The 13,765-nt window shown below is 41.7% G+C and overlaps 1 protein-coding gene across 1 annotated transcript in view; it reads left to right on the top strand.

Moving 5' to 3' along the window:
- Positions 1-13,330, top strand: part of EPDR1 (ependymin related 1) — a 44,749-nt gene extending 31,419 nt beyond the window's left edge. The window contains exons 2-3 of the mRNA XM_073332869.2: positions 2,784-2,992; positions 11,327-13,330. Coding sequence (XP_073188970.2) covers positions 2,784-2,992; positions 11,327-11,517 — 400 coding nt within the window. The 3' untranslated portion in view covers positions 11,518-13,330. The remainder of the gene's footprint in view (positions 1-2,783; positions 2,993-11,326) is intronic.
- Positions 13,331-13,765: the final 435 nt, after the last annotated feature.

The following is a 13,765-nucleotide window of genomic DNA, read 5'->3' as shown; positions in this document are numbered from 1 at the left end:
AGAAGCAATCCTCACTGTAAAAATTAGGATAATAGGTATGTCTGAATTTTTTGTAAGACCTAGGGAGAGTATATTTATTTACAGTATAAACTTGTTTACTTGCTTTATTATCAAAGATTATCACACACACCTCTGCACACCAATGATTTCATTGTGGGCATAGTAGTCTATTTTGTTCTATTTAGAGTCTTATTCTGTGCTCATCATTTTAGTATCAGAGTGCCCTCCAGTTGTGCATTAAGCGACATTACTAACCTCTGTAATGAGTTTTTCTCATCCTCTCCCCAGGGTGAGAAGTGTGTACAGTGAAGTATCTTGTGTTGTTAGGGTTTTTTATTTTGTTTTATTAATATACACATTGCTAGGTATTTATGTTTGAGAAAGCAAAGTCAACTAAATGTATCTACAGGGTTTGGCTCCAATTCTGAACATAGCTATACACACGCCTAACTTTAAACATGCAGGTCGTCCCACTGAAGTTAGACTGGCTACTCATGTGCTTAAGGTTGAGTACATGCATAAGCATATGGAGGATTGAAGCCTAAGGTACTCTCCACTTGACTAAGGGTGGCAGAATATATCTCTTATGTAATATAAATAATATATAATTTGATTTACAAAATACAGGGTAAAACATATTCCCTTCCCCCAAATACCTTATAATATATGAGAGACAAGACAGAGAAGGCAAAACACTGGATAACAGTTCAGGGAAAGGAAGGTGTGAAGAGATGATTGTTAGGGGAAATAAAGTAGGAAGAATTTCCACAGAAAATAGGTTTTGAGGAGGGATTTGAAGGAAGAAAGAGAAGTGAAATCCTTTAAAACCAGACAGGATGTAATGTGTATGTCACATCATTTTAAAAGATAAATCAGCATTTTTATCTTTGGTTAATTTGCAAATTTTCCAGATGATAATTCAAGGTCAAAAGTTATTGCTATGCCATGAGACTCAGCTGCATGTATGCAGCTCGCTTTCCCAAAGGCATTCTCTTTCTCTCTGAATCTCAAGACGCCACTGCTGAACTTATGCAAGCAGAAGAGGAAGCTGAGCTGGATTTAAACCCTTAAAACCTGATCCTGAAAACACTTAAGCATATGCATAATTGTACTTACATGAGTAGTTCCACTGTATTCAGTGGAACAGAAGTTATGCACATGCTTAAGTGTTCACAAATTCAGCATTTTACTGACCAGATACCAGATAGTTCTCCTGACCCCTATCACAATGGTGTGAACTTTTCTTTCAACAAAGAGAATGTAAATTTACTTTAGGCCAGTAATGATTCTGTGGCAATTTTTGAAAGAATCAGGATGTCTTAATCAACTTCCAGTTTGTCTAATTACATTTCACTTACCTACATTTCCCCCTGTATTTGGATACACTATTCTTCACTTTCTCTCTTGAGCTGCTGAGAGTGTTGCTAAATGGCTTTTAACCACTGTTAAATGTTTTTCATGTTTTAACCTTTAAATAACTTCACCTGAGCAGTGGGTGAAGTGATTCCTACCTATATATATTTTATATGGTGAATTAATAACATTTTGAATTGCATTTACTTCCACCTGGTCTTATGTAATATTACATTAAAAAAATTACATTACAAGAATGTTCAGGGTTGAAAAGTCAAGCACTCAAAAATTAGGAAATGCCACAATTAAGGTTCCCCATATGCATTATGATAGAGTCTTTAATTACATAATCACACCTATTTTTTCCACAGGACCCCTACATCAGTGCAGGGGATAGATGGTACTCTGAGAATGAATCAAGGTTGTATAGTGAGTAAGGCTTTTGTTTGTAGGAGCCGTGCCTCACTTGTTGCAAGGGTTGTGAATGAGGCAGGTGATTCCAGGAAAAGAAGAAATGGTTTTCTGGTTAAGGAAGTTGAATGCCACCCTGAAGAATTGGATTCTGTCTTTTCTTATACTTCAGAGTTGTGATCTGGCTTAATCATTTAAGCCAAATACTTACATTAAAATGTTCACAGATGGCCATTAACTTTGTGCTCAGTTTCTACACTTGACACCAGATTTGCAGAAGTGCTGAGCGCTTACAACTGCAACTGGACTGAAAAATCTGACTGGAGCTGTGCTTTGAACATATAATATGCTGTACACATGCTAAATACTCTGGAAAACTGTTCACTATGTGTCTCAAATTGGGCATCCAAAATTAGAGGACGTTTTGAAAATTTTGGCTTTAATTGCCCTGAGCCTCAATTCCCTGTGCCTCAGTTCACATGGTAAGACCTGTGAGGAGACTAAGCATGCTCACTGAGGACAGAATCTTCAGAGAATTTAACCACTAAACTCAAACAAGTTGAGTGTATGAAAACTGAAATTTTTCAAAGGCTTATATCTTGCCCAAATTTGGACAGACTTTCACAGGGACACAAATGATATAACCCTGACACAAAGGCCATCCTCCTGCCAAATGTCAAGCCCTTGCTCCACAAAACTGGCAGGTGCTAGGGCTTCTAAACTAAAATGTTGTTTAAAAAATGTAACCAGGGCAAAACATATTTTCCCCTCATCTCATTCTTAGAAATGGCTGAAGGACTTCAGCTGAAACTTTTTAAAAAAATAAATAAAACCCTCATACTGAGGCAGATACCCAATATGGAAAATTTCAGCCAAAATGGTTAAAATTTGACAAAGTTATAAGCGACTAAAAACAGGGTGTTATAAAGAGAAGTCTCAGGCAATGTTAACTACAGGGAGTGCTACTAGCTGTAAAAACATCATGAACGTTAACTGTTTTCTTTTTTTAAATGTTTCAGATTCTTTGAATATATATTTCTCTATAAAGATGCAGTGATGTTTCAGATTGAACAAGTCACAAAGCTGTGCTCAAAGATTGCTTTGACTGAGCCATGGGATCCTTATGATATTCCTAACAACTCCACTTATGAAGATCAGTACTACATCGGGGGGCCTGGAGATGAAATTATGGTACAGGAATGGTCTGACAGAAAACCAGCCAGGAAATGTAAGTGTTTGGTTTGGTTTTGTTAAAAAATGTCTGCATCTCCTTTACCCAAGATATAATTTTCCAGCTGACTGTTAGTATTGGCTTTCATATTACCACAAAATTTGCAGGAAGAAATAACATGTAATAAATATCCAGCACATACTGTATATCATATTCATTGTATTGTATTAAAGAAAATGTCCCCATTATCTAAGAAGGGTTAAATATCTACAGGAGCATATAATGGAGTTGTTTGCATGTCTCAGACAAAGTTTGGGATGAAATCACACCATTTCCCCATTAGAGTCCAGTAATCTGAGCCCAGAATTATTCATAAGAAAATCTATAATATAGAGAGACTCTTTCACAGTTTAAGGAGTAACTGCACGTGACCTGTGTGGCTTGGAGATTACCCAGTGTGACCCAAGGACTTCTTGGAGCCAACTGACAGAGGGCATTGGGGCTCCATAGGGTTTTATAGGGCTCCCTTGGGTCAGATATATGCACAATAATCACTGAAGGGTAGCATGTGAGGTCTCTGCTGAGAGCCAGTAGCCCAATGGTAATCCTAATCATTTCAAAATGCGTGCATGGATAATATTTGAGGAGTTACGTATCTGAACTGGAAATTGTGTTCTTAAGGCCCTGGTGTTAAGGCAGATTACCAGGAGGTGACATACCTTGGGCGGGTTCCTCTCGGGCACAGGGTAGCAGATGCCTATCTCCCTGTATGGCCGTTTGGGCATTGTGTATTGTGTGCCTCACACTGTAGACCCATTTGCATACTGAGCCAGTTGTTGATTAAGAGATTGCAAAGTCTACAAGAAAGGAGTATATAGGCATCCTGTTTGTGAATAAGGACAGTGGATTGTTCTGATATGTTTATGGGTGCAAACACCCTGGATCCTTTGCTGAGAAGGCAAATTGACACCATGTTTTGCCTCATGAAAATTGGGTCACAGCCAACCTGGCTGAAAAACACTGGAAGGACCTTGGGTGAGCATTGCTCTACAAGACATGAAAGTATCTAGTTAATTAAGTCCGGGTTCTAAAACATGTTACGATTTTATTTGATATGTGACCATTTGTTTCTAATACTTCTACTTGCTATTACTTGAATCACTGTGCTTTGTTATACTTATAACAAATAAACTTGTACTTGGTTTCACTATAAACATATTGTGACAAAGTTCCTCCTCTACCTTGGGTCTTGTGCTTATTGGCAGATTTGCTCGCCTCAGAGATTCACGGCAGCTCCCAGTTTGGCTGTTTTCATGAACCCACAGTCCAAGTCAACTCCTCCTGTGTCTGATCAGGAGTTGGGAGGTTTGGGGGGAACCCGGGCCCGCCCTCTACTCTGGATTCCAGCCCAGGGCCCTGTGAAATGCAGCTATCTAGAGTGCCTCCTGAACAGCTGTGCGACAGCTACAACTCCCTGGGCTACTTCCCCATGGTCTCCTCCCAACACCTTCTTTATCCTCGCCGTAGGACCTTCCTCCTGGTGTCTGATAATGCTTGTACTACTCAGTCTTCCAGTAGCACACCTTCTCACTCTCAGCTCCTAATGACTCTTGCTCCCAGCTCCTGACACACGCACCACAAACTGAAGTGAGCTCCTTTTTAAACCCAGGTGCCCTGATTAGCCTGCCTTAATTGATTCTAGCAGCTTCTTGATTGGCTGCAGGTGTTCTAATCAGCCTGTCTGCCTTAATTGTTTCCAGAAAGTTCCTGATTGTTCTGGAACCTTCCCTGTTACCTTACCCAGGGAAAAGGGACCTACTGCGGCTAATATATCTGCCTTCTATCACTCTCTTGTAGACCTGGGTCAGCTGGGTCTGGCCTGGTGGTCGGGGATGGCTGGCAGGCGAGCTCCCTCCCACCCAGGCTTCAGGCCATCCGGTGGAGTGTGGGTCCGCTGCTCTATCTCGGCGTTTACCTTTCTGCCACACATCCCTCTCCGCCGGAGAACTGGCACGATTTAAAGGGCAGGGTGATAGAGTGGCTCCAGAAATGGACAGAACTACTCCGGTGTCTCTCCCTTCGAGGGAGGGCACTGGTGCTTAATCAACTGGTCCTGTCCATGCTCTGGCACTGGCTCAACACCCTGGTCCCGGCCCCGGATTTCCTGGCCAACCTTTGGACGTTGATTCTGGAGTTCTTCTGGTCAGGACTGCACTGGGTCTCTGCAGCGGTTCTCCATCTACCCCTGGAGGAGGGAGGGCAGGGCCTGAAGTGTCTCCGCACTCAGGTCCATGTCTTCTGCCTCCAGGCCCTGCAGAGGCTCCTTTATGGTACAGGTAGTCCGGCGTGGAGCGTACTGGCGCACACCTTCCTGCACCGCTTCCGGGGGCTCCGATATGACCGGCAGCTCCTTTATCTCCATCCGAGAGGTCTTCCGCAAGACCTCTCTGGGCTGCCGGTCTTCTACCAGGACCTCCTCCGGACCTGGAAACTGTTCACAGCGACCAAGTCCGTGGCGGCCTCTGTGGGGGAAGATCTCCTCGCGGAGCCCCTGCTACACAACCCCCAGCTCCGTGTGCAGGTGGCAGAGTCGCCCTCGGTGCGCCAGAGGTTGGTCCTGGTGGAAGTCACCAGAGTCGGAGACCTCCTGGACTATGACCGGGGAGACTGGCTGGATCCCCTGACGCTCGCTCAGCGCATGGGGTTCTCCAGTCCTCGTACTGCCCTGCGCGTACTTCAGGAGGTGAGGGCCGCTTTGCCGCCCACTGCTCGGGTTTACCTCGACCGGGTCCTGCGAGAGGGCGCGCCCCGCCCACCCTGCACCCCAGGCCCTCCGGACCTTTTCATCGGGCCCCTGCCCCGTGGACCCGACCAACCCCACCGCCCCTTCACCGTGAGCCGGCTGTGCGAGTTGCAGCCGGTCCGGTTCCAGACCGCGCCAAAACGACATCTCTACACGCTCGTGCTCCACACCCTCCACGTCCTCACCCTTGCGTCCCGCCCCAACACAAAGTGGCGGGACCTCCTGCCACCTCTAGAGGGTGAGGAGCCCCGGTGGGCCAGCCTCTATTCCACCTTGGTCCCGAGGCCTGCCAGGGATATCAATTGGCAGCTCCTTCACGGGGCCATGAGCACGGCCGTGTACTTGGCGCAGTTCACCCCAATCCCGGACTCCTGCCCTTTTTGCGGCATGAGGGAAACCCTGGCGCATGTGTACCTGGAGTGTGCCAAGCTGCAGCCCCTATTCTGGCTCCTCATGAATGTTTTGTTAAGATTTTGGTTGCACTTTTCCCCTCACCTCCTTATGTATGCACTCCCTGTCTGTGGCCCCACTAAGTCACGGGACCTCCTGGTCAACCTCCTCCTGGCCCTAGCTAAAATGGCCATCTATAAAACCAGAGTGAGGAGGTTGGCCGATGGCGTCTCCTGTGACTGTGGGGCCTACTTCTGATCCTCCGTCCATTCACGCCTCCGGGCAGAGTTCCTCTGGGTGGCGTCCACTGACTCCCTTGATGCCTTTGAGGAGCAGTGGGTGCTGTCCAGGGTTCTCTGCTCGGTGTCCCCATCCGGTTCCCTTCGTTTGACCCTTTGACCACACTCCTGTCCCTGTTATTTCATTAGTTGACCCCTGCATTTATTTGGTGTCCAGGTCCTGTGGATCTCCCTCTTAGGCTGGGCGGGGGGATCCTTTAGCAGTGGGTGGGCTTCACCCACCCACATACCGGATCCCAATAGGATCACTTTCTTGTAGCCATCTGGCCAGACCCTGTCACAATATATAAGTGCTGTGCTTTAAGCAGAGCCGTGATCTTAGGTGTAAATGGTAATCTGGGATGTACTGTTTCTTTGGAAATGGCAAATCTGTGAATACTACCAGAGTCCACTGTATCAGGGACTGGACACTCCAGGGAGAGGCTTGAAGTGGTCGTAGGTTAGAGTGTGCCTGTTGCTAACCTGTAGAGAGACAGGAGGGCCTATGTAGATCTAGAAGGGGGTGCTTGTGTTGCCTCTGACTGAAAGAACTGGGTAGCTGTCCCATGGCAGGCATAGACAAAGCTTCTTCGCGCTAAGAGTAGGTAGTAGCAAGATACCTCACAACCCTGGGTACCTCTGGGAAGCATCACACCCAGACCTTAACTATAAAAAATAGTTCTTAAACCCCTCTGAATTTAAATTGAATTTACAGCATTATCCAGTTAATGCAATACTTATGGTTATGACCAACAAAATATACGGCTAGTTATGAACCTTAATACTCAGCCAAGGGAAAATATTTCTTTAATAAAAAAAATTAAAAATAAAACAAAGGAAAAGATTGTTAGAACTCTAACTAGACTGGATGCATCCTCACACATTCCACTAGAGACATGTCACCACCCACACCAGGAAACTTGTTATTCAGATCCAGTATCATTGGCAGATTTATGGTACTTGATATCCAGATAGTATCAATTTGCACTCTTGAAGTCATTTGAATATGCCCTGCTATATTGTACACCAACAGTTATTTTTGTGTCTTTCATAATATTGAAAGAAAACAATGTCCTGTTCATGTCTGTCTATCCATACATCCCTCCCTCCCTCAGAACTAATTTGGTTTGGATTCTGGAGGTTGTTATTATGGTAAGGTTATTCTGGTTTCATGGAAATATATTGTACTTCAATAGCATTTTATTTTGCATTCATTTTTATATGAAATTCACATAAACCATAATGAGCAGGTCTGAAAAGGATCCTGTAGACTGTTCGTTTATTTATATATGTTCACGAATGTATTACAATTTTCTGAGAAGTGTGTTGAATTTATTGCTCATTTTATCAGCCTTTATTTAGACGTTCTGTGTGTGTATCACCACTCAAATTGTTTTGTTAATGTGGACTGAATTTTAAAATGATAGAATAAATGTGCATGACCATTTGGATAAGAGAAGGTAGAGGCCACTAAAGGGCTGGAAGAAAGAAAAAAATTGTCACTAATAGGGGTTACTGAAATGCGGATGTCACTGCATCTAGCATGATGGTGTATATTTTCCATCCATTAGGGGCTGGAATCAGGGTTTCTGTAATAAGAAATACTAATCAAATGCACTAGGATTTACTGTAAGGATCTCTGGACTTGGTAGCATCTAGGGTTTAAAACTTAAAAAGTATCAAGTGGTTATGTTCAGATGTATTCTCCCTCTCCATGTCTTATAATTTAATTTGTAATGTATGTTAACCTCCCTGTGATTGAGCAAGGAGACACATGGGAATTGGTGCACTGGTCAATTTTGAAATTTCAGTGCAGATTCTAGCTTATGCAAGGATACAATGCTGAAATAATATACACATCCAAATTCAAGAAGTATAACATTTTTTTAAAAAGCCAAGATAGAATCAACAGCTTTAAAATGCCCTAAATTCTTGATCTTTAGTCTTACTGTTAGAAACTCATTTTTTTTTAAATTATTTGTTAGACAGTAACCAATTTTTTATCAATCTTTATAATCCCAAAAGAGCCTTCCACAGAAGAAATCCCTTAATTATTACACCAAAGGAAAAATATCTGCTCTGCCAGTGTTTAATTATGGCACCTTTTAAAATCTGTATGATAAAATACAATAAAATTCAGCTTTGAATCGCCTCTTTCATACAAACTGTGTCCCAAATAATGTGCAAAAGTAGGCTCTAGATCATCAAGGTGTTTGAGCACATCCGTAAAACTATACAGTCACCAAGTTAAAAAAGGGGAAGAGAAAAGTTAAGAGGTGCAGACAAGAGAGAAAATATATGCTCTGAGGTGAGATTTAAAAAAGGTTGGTGAATCAATGAAGCCCTTCTGGATGGCGGAAGCTGTAGAGAGAGAAATTCTTGCATCAGCAGTGGCAAGATTACATGAATTGACAAAGGGAAAACTAGTGGTGGAGGACCAGAGAGAGAGAGGAGGTCTGAGACTTAGGCTGGACTAAGTCCATGACGTATTCTCAGTCTCAGGATACAAATTTTGTGCTCTTGACTTGTACCTTGCAGTGGAGAATAGGGTCCAAGGAGTGCAGGATTTGAACAGGATTTCAAATGAATGGTGAGCTAGGGGAGATGCTTAGGGAGGTGGAAGTTGCACTAATGAAGGTATGGGTAAAGATTTCCACAATGGGGGCAGGCAAGGGGAAGGCTTATATGGGCAATGCTGTGGAGAAGATGATGGGCAGATTTGCAGAAAAAGAGTTGTGGGAGAAGTAAAATTTTAGGGATTAGGATGGTGCCAAGGATTTACAGGGAGATGGGAGGAATGAGTCAGGGAAAGAGGTAGAGGAGTTCAAGTTGTGTTTGGGAATGCTTCTTCTTTTCCAGGATGAACACTTCTGTGTTTGAGATAGTTAACTAGAAGAAGATGAAAAGAAGCCATATATATTTTCATTAAAGATGTGACAAAAGGCAAAATATGTACAGCTGAAGTTCATCAGTATAAAATTCACAGTTAGCAATTAAGATAACTAAAAGGAATGAAGGTAGAAGGTTGTGGGTCTCCACAGAGGAGGAGTCTTGGTGTAGAGAAGGAATTCCCACCAAAACAGAGAATGAGCGACTTCATAGGTAAGAGGAAATCAGATATCCTACATAGCTATGGAAACTGAGTATTGCATAGTGTCAAAAGTGGCTCTGAGGCCCAGTAGTATGAGACTGGAGAAAGAGCCTTCAGTAGCAGAAGGAAGAAATACATTTGGCAATGTGTTAACTACGGAAAGAGAGATGTTTTCAAGTTATGGTGACCATCAAGGATACTCAGACCTCTTCAACTACCTCGGAATACCTGTGGGATGCAGTGTTTGATGTTTACTCGAAATGTGGGACCCAAAACATTTTTCATGCAGGAAACACAAAATGCTGTGGAGTTCCTCCCTTTTGTGTAAATAACTCCTTCTAAAACTTCAATTTCATGGTTCTTTATTTGTGAGGTAAATAATTTTTGAGAATAAAAAGGAGATGATGTAAATTTGTGTGGAACGTACGTAAATTTAGGATTAAAATAAGTGATGTCCCTCCAAGTGAGGGGCATGTGGGAGCTATGAGAGAGTCAGATGGAGAGGTGAGAGAAACCTACTTTCTTGTTTACGTGGATGAGAAATTGATACTTATAGGTGGAGCTGCAGATTTGCCAACGCACTTTTTGATCAAAACTCATTTGTAAATTTAGTAAAAGTCACAGGTTTAGGGGAAACCGGTTTGTAAAGTCATGGATATGAAATTTCAACTATACCTCTTTAAATACAATATACATAAATGCCTCCTTCTTCACTGCCCTCACCGCAATGGGGGGCGGGAAGAGGCATTGACCTTGTATCAGTTCCCTCTGCCTCGGCACAGCAGTCCTAATCCCACACAGGGAAGGCCCTGGAGTGAGAGGGCTGGAGAGCAAGCCCATCCCACACTCACTTCACAGCAGCAGCTCCTGTCCCATAGGACTGGGCCTGGCTCCCCACACTGGGTGTTGCCAGCTGGCATGCAGGTCACAGTGCACTCACTCAAGTTTGGCCTGGCCACCAATCCATCATGATGTGAGGGAGCCAGGGCCAGTCTTGCAGGACAGGAGCTGTCACCATGGGATGAGTATGGGGTGGGCTTGCTCTCCAACCCCTTCCACTGGGGCCTCGCCTCTCTACCAGGCTGGCGACCACCTAAGTGCTTCCCACAACCCACTGATGGGTCATGACCCAGGGTCTGGAATATAACTGCTTTATTAAAATGATGGGCACAAAGAAAAATCTCAGACAAACAAAAGTCAGAGCATCCATGACATTTTTACCACCCTGACAAACTTACCGCCCTACTTATAGGTCAACACTTGTTTTAGGTGAATATAAAGGCAAAGGAAGCATTATGTCAGAAAGGTCCAAAGAACTGAGAGAGTGAGTTGAGGAAGGAAAAGAAATGGAAGAGAGTGGGGGGTTAGGGAGGCAGTATTGGCACGAATTAGGGCAATATTAGATCGAAAAAGGGAAGTCTGCAGACATGATTCTCTGATCAGAACAATTTCCTGGTAATTAGGGATTAACTCCTATTGGATTAACCCAATCCTAAATTGATTGATGCTGTCCATTAGAGTAGCAGATATCAGTCCAGCTCATGACTTGCTTAAGATATATATACAGCATACAGAGTTTTCAAAAATTGCTCCATAAATTAATATTCAGCTCATGACTAAACATTTTATCTTGAAACAGCATGCCAAACATTTTTCTTTTCATTTCTCCATTAAGGCTGGGATTTTCAACGTTCTAGGTGTCCAAAATTCCCGGAAAGTTGTCACTGAAGTCAGGAAAATATGCAAATGTTCTTTTGTCTCTTTAATAACAACTTTAAAATAATTCATGCTTGTCCCATAAAATAGTCACATTTTGTGCTTCATTATAGTTGAGTCCTGGGTTGGCGTTTACACAGTCAAGGACTGTTACCCAGTGCAGGAAACCTACACCAAGAACTACAGCGTGACAACCTCCACCCGCTTTTTTGATCTACAGCTGGGTATTACTGACCCCTCTGTGTTTACCCCACCCAGCACCTGCCAGGACGCCCAGCCAATAAAGATGAAAGATGAATGCTGATTATGAACAACGGGTTGCCACATGCAAACAATAACATGGAGGATAATTATTAATAATCAGCAACTGACATGTAACCTGTTTTTTGCTCTTTTTGGAATTGTGAGTTTTCATTTGAAAGAGAACACAATATTTAATTGAACAGGACGGTAAGATGTGTAACAGAAAGGATATCTTTATGTCAGTGTTTCACTAAATTAAACTCTGTTCAACGATGCACTTGGTGTGTTTGTTACTGAAAAAGTAATGTTTATAGGCACTGTAGTTAGCTGTGAATATTTTTTGAAAGTTTCATTATTTAATATTTTAAAATGCCAACACAAAAGTATATTGTGCTCCTATTAACATAAAAGAAAAGTTGTTTGGAGGGTTTTATGGAGTTGGTAAAATATATTCTGCTTAAGAGCTTAACTGTAACCATAAAATGGCATAGCTTAAGACGACTACATCAGAGTGATTAAATGCATTCTCTTGGTTTTTTTATCCTTGCTCTTCAAAAAGCTGTCAGTCAAGTGTACAGGGGTTTGAGGTTGTTGGTTTTTTTGCAAAGAAACCAGAGTAACTATTCATATAATACGATGTGACTGATGTAATACTTTAATGGGTGGAAAATAAAAAATTAAGCCAAAGTTTTCTTACATTTACTAATCCTTCAGTGAAGCCTTTCTGATTAGACATTTTTCTGTTTTATTCATTTCTAATTCATGCTTTGTCAAGGCATTTTTGCTTTTAACCTATGCAAGGAAATTAACAGATACTGCATGCTGAATTGCTATAATTGTCTGTAACTCCTATTTTCAGAAGTCTTTCTTTTTTTCAGAGAGTATGAAAGGCCTTTACAATTTCAGGTAGAAGTAAAAAGCACCTGCTCCTGTCACCTAACTAGTCAAAGCTATATTAATGCACATACAGCTCCTCACATTGCAATTCAAATGAAAAACCTAAATGTGTGACAAAAGGGAAAATGGTATTTTAAAGGCCTTTTGCGTGGTATGATTACAATGCACTATGAGCGAAACACGAATGACAATCCTGCTTTTGTTTGCACACATTCCTTTGATCCCTGAATATGTTCATTGTTAAATCAGCATTCCAAAACATTATCATCCACATATAGCTATTTGCTGGTGGAAGGAATGAGAGCTTAGTTATAAAGAAAGAGAAAAACCAAAAAGCCCCAGGTAATGTACATTTTTAGCAGTACTAGCTTTTATCACTTAGACACTGTAGCACATTATGTATTTTCCTTTCAGAGCTGGAGTCATGAAGGAATTTTCTTTAGTGGAGCTCTTCCTGCAAGTATACATGTAAACTAGCTGAAATATAACTAATTAATGATATTTTCCCAAACATTAAAGTTTATGGAGATGTGCTAGTGGAAATAGAATTGGATTTCCTATCAATTTAGTATGCATTTAGTCTCTGTGATTCCTCTGTAATTTTGTGACAACTTAAATACTAATTGCATATTGTTTTCATTAGGGCTTCTTGCTGAAAGCTGGAAAATATAATAAACTTGGCTAGCAAACATGGAACTGTGATTCCACATCATTAGGCTTTGTTGTGGTTTGACAGATAACTATGTAATCTCTCTGCGTGTGGGTGTAATACCGTGTCTATAATTATATTGGTTCTAACAATAATATTAGATGGTCTTTTAATATTCATTTGCAGAAGTCTGTAACACAAAGTGCTTTTAAAAATTTTGCAGTGATATCCAAGTTAATTTTCAATGGCAAAATATATATGGTTTAAAACAATGCTGTTTTTGAATTTTTGAGTTCTGCCCTATATATTCAATAAAGGGACTTGTTAAAGAAAGAACAAAGAACCTTGGATTTGTTTTCTCATTGTTCTAAACGAGTGTGTCATTAACCAAAAAGTTTGCTTAGTTTGTTATCATAGTCTTCAACAGAGGCCCTTAACATTGCTTATTGGCTCTCTTACACCACTCTGGCAGTGTTAAGTACTTTATAGTGGGAGTAAATTACATTTATGCCCACTTTAAGGTCCATTCCCACTGCCTGACTGATGTAAAGGGGCTTTCGTGTAAATGAAACTGTGGGACAGTAATTTCTTCACAACAACTATCCTGGGTGTAATACAGTAATCAAGCATTTTCTTTTCCCATTAAAATCAATGAGGGCTTCATGGTAGGGAGCTTTTGTGAAAATCAGGCCATTTATTTAGGTGCCTTAATATAGATGTGAAGGTAAAATTTGTAGAAGAGCCTAAGTGAATTAAGAGCCTA

This window comes from Lepidochelys kempii, chromosome 2, assembly GCF_965140285.1.
Source record: "Lepidochelys kempii isolate rLepKem1 chromosome 2, rLepKem1.hap1, whole genome shotgun sequence".
NCBI classification, from domain to species: Eukaryota; Metazoa; Chordata; order Testudines; family Cheloniidae; genus Lepidochelys; species Lepidochelys kempii.
Note: the sequence above shows the minus strand (reverse complement) of the source record. Positions and strands in the feature narration are given on the sequence as shown.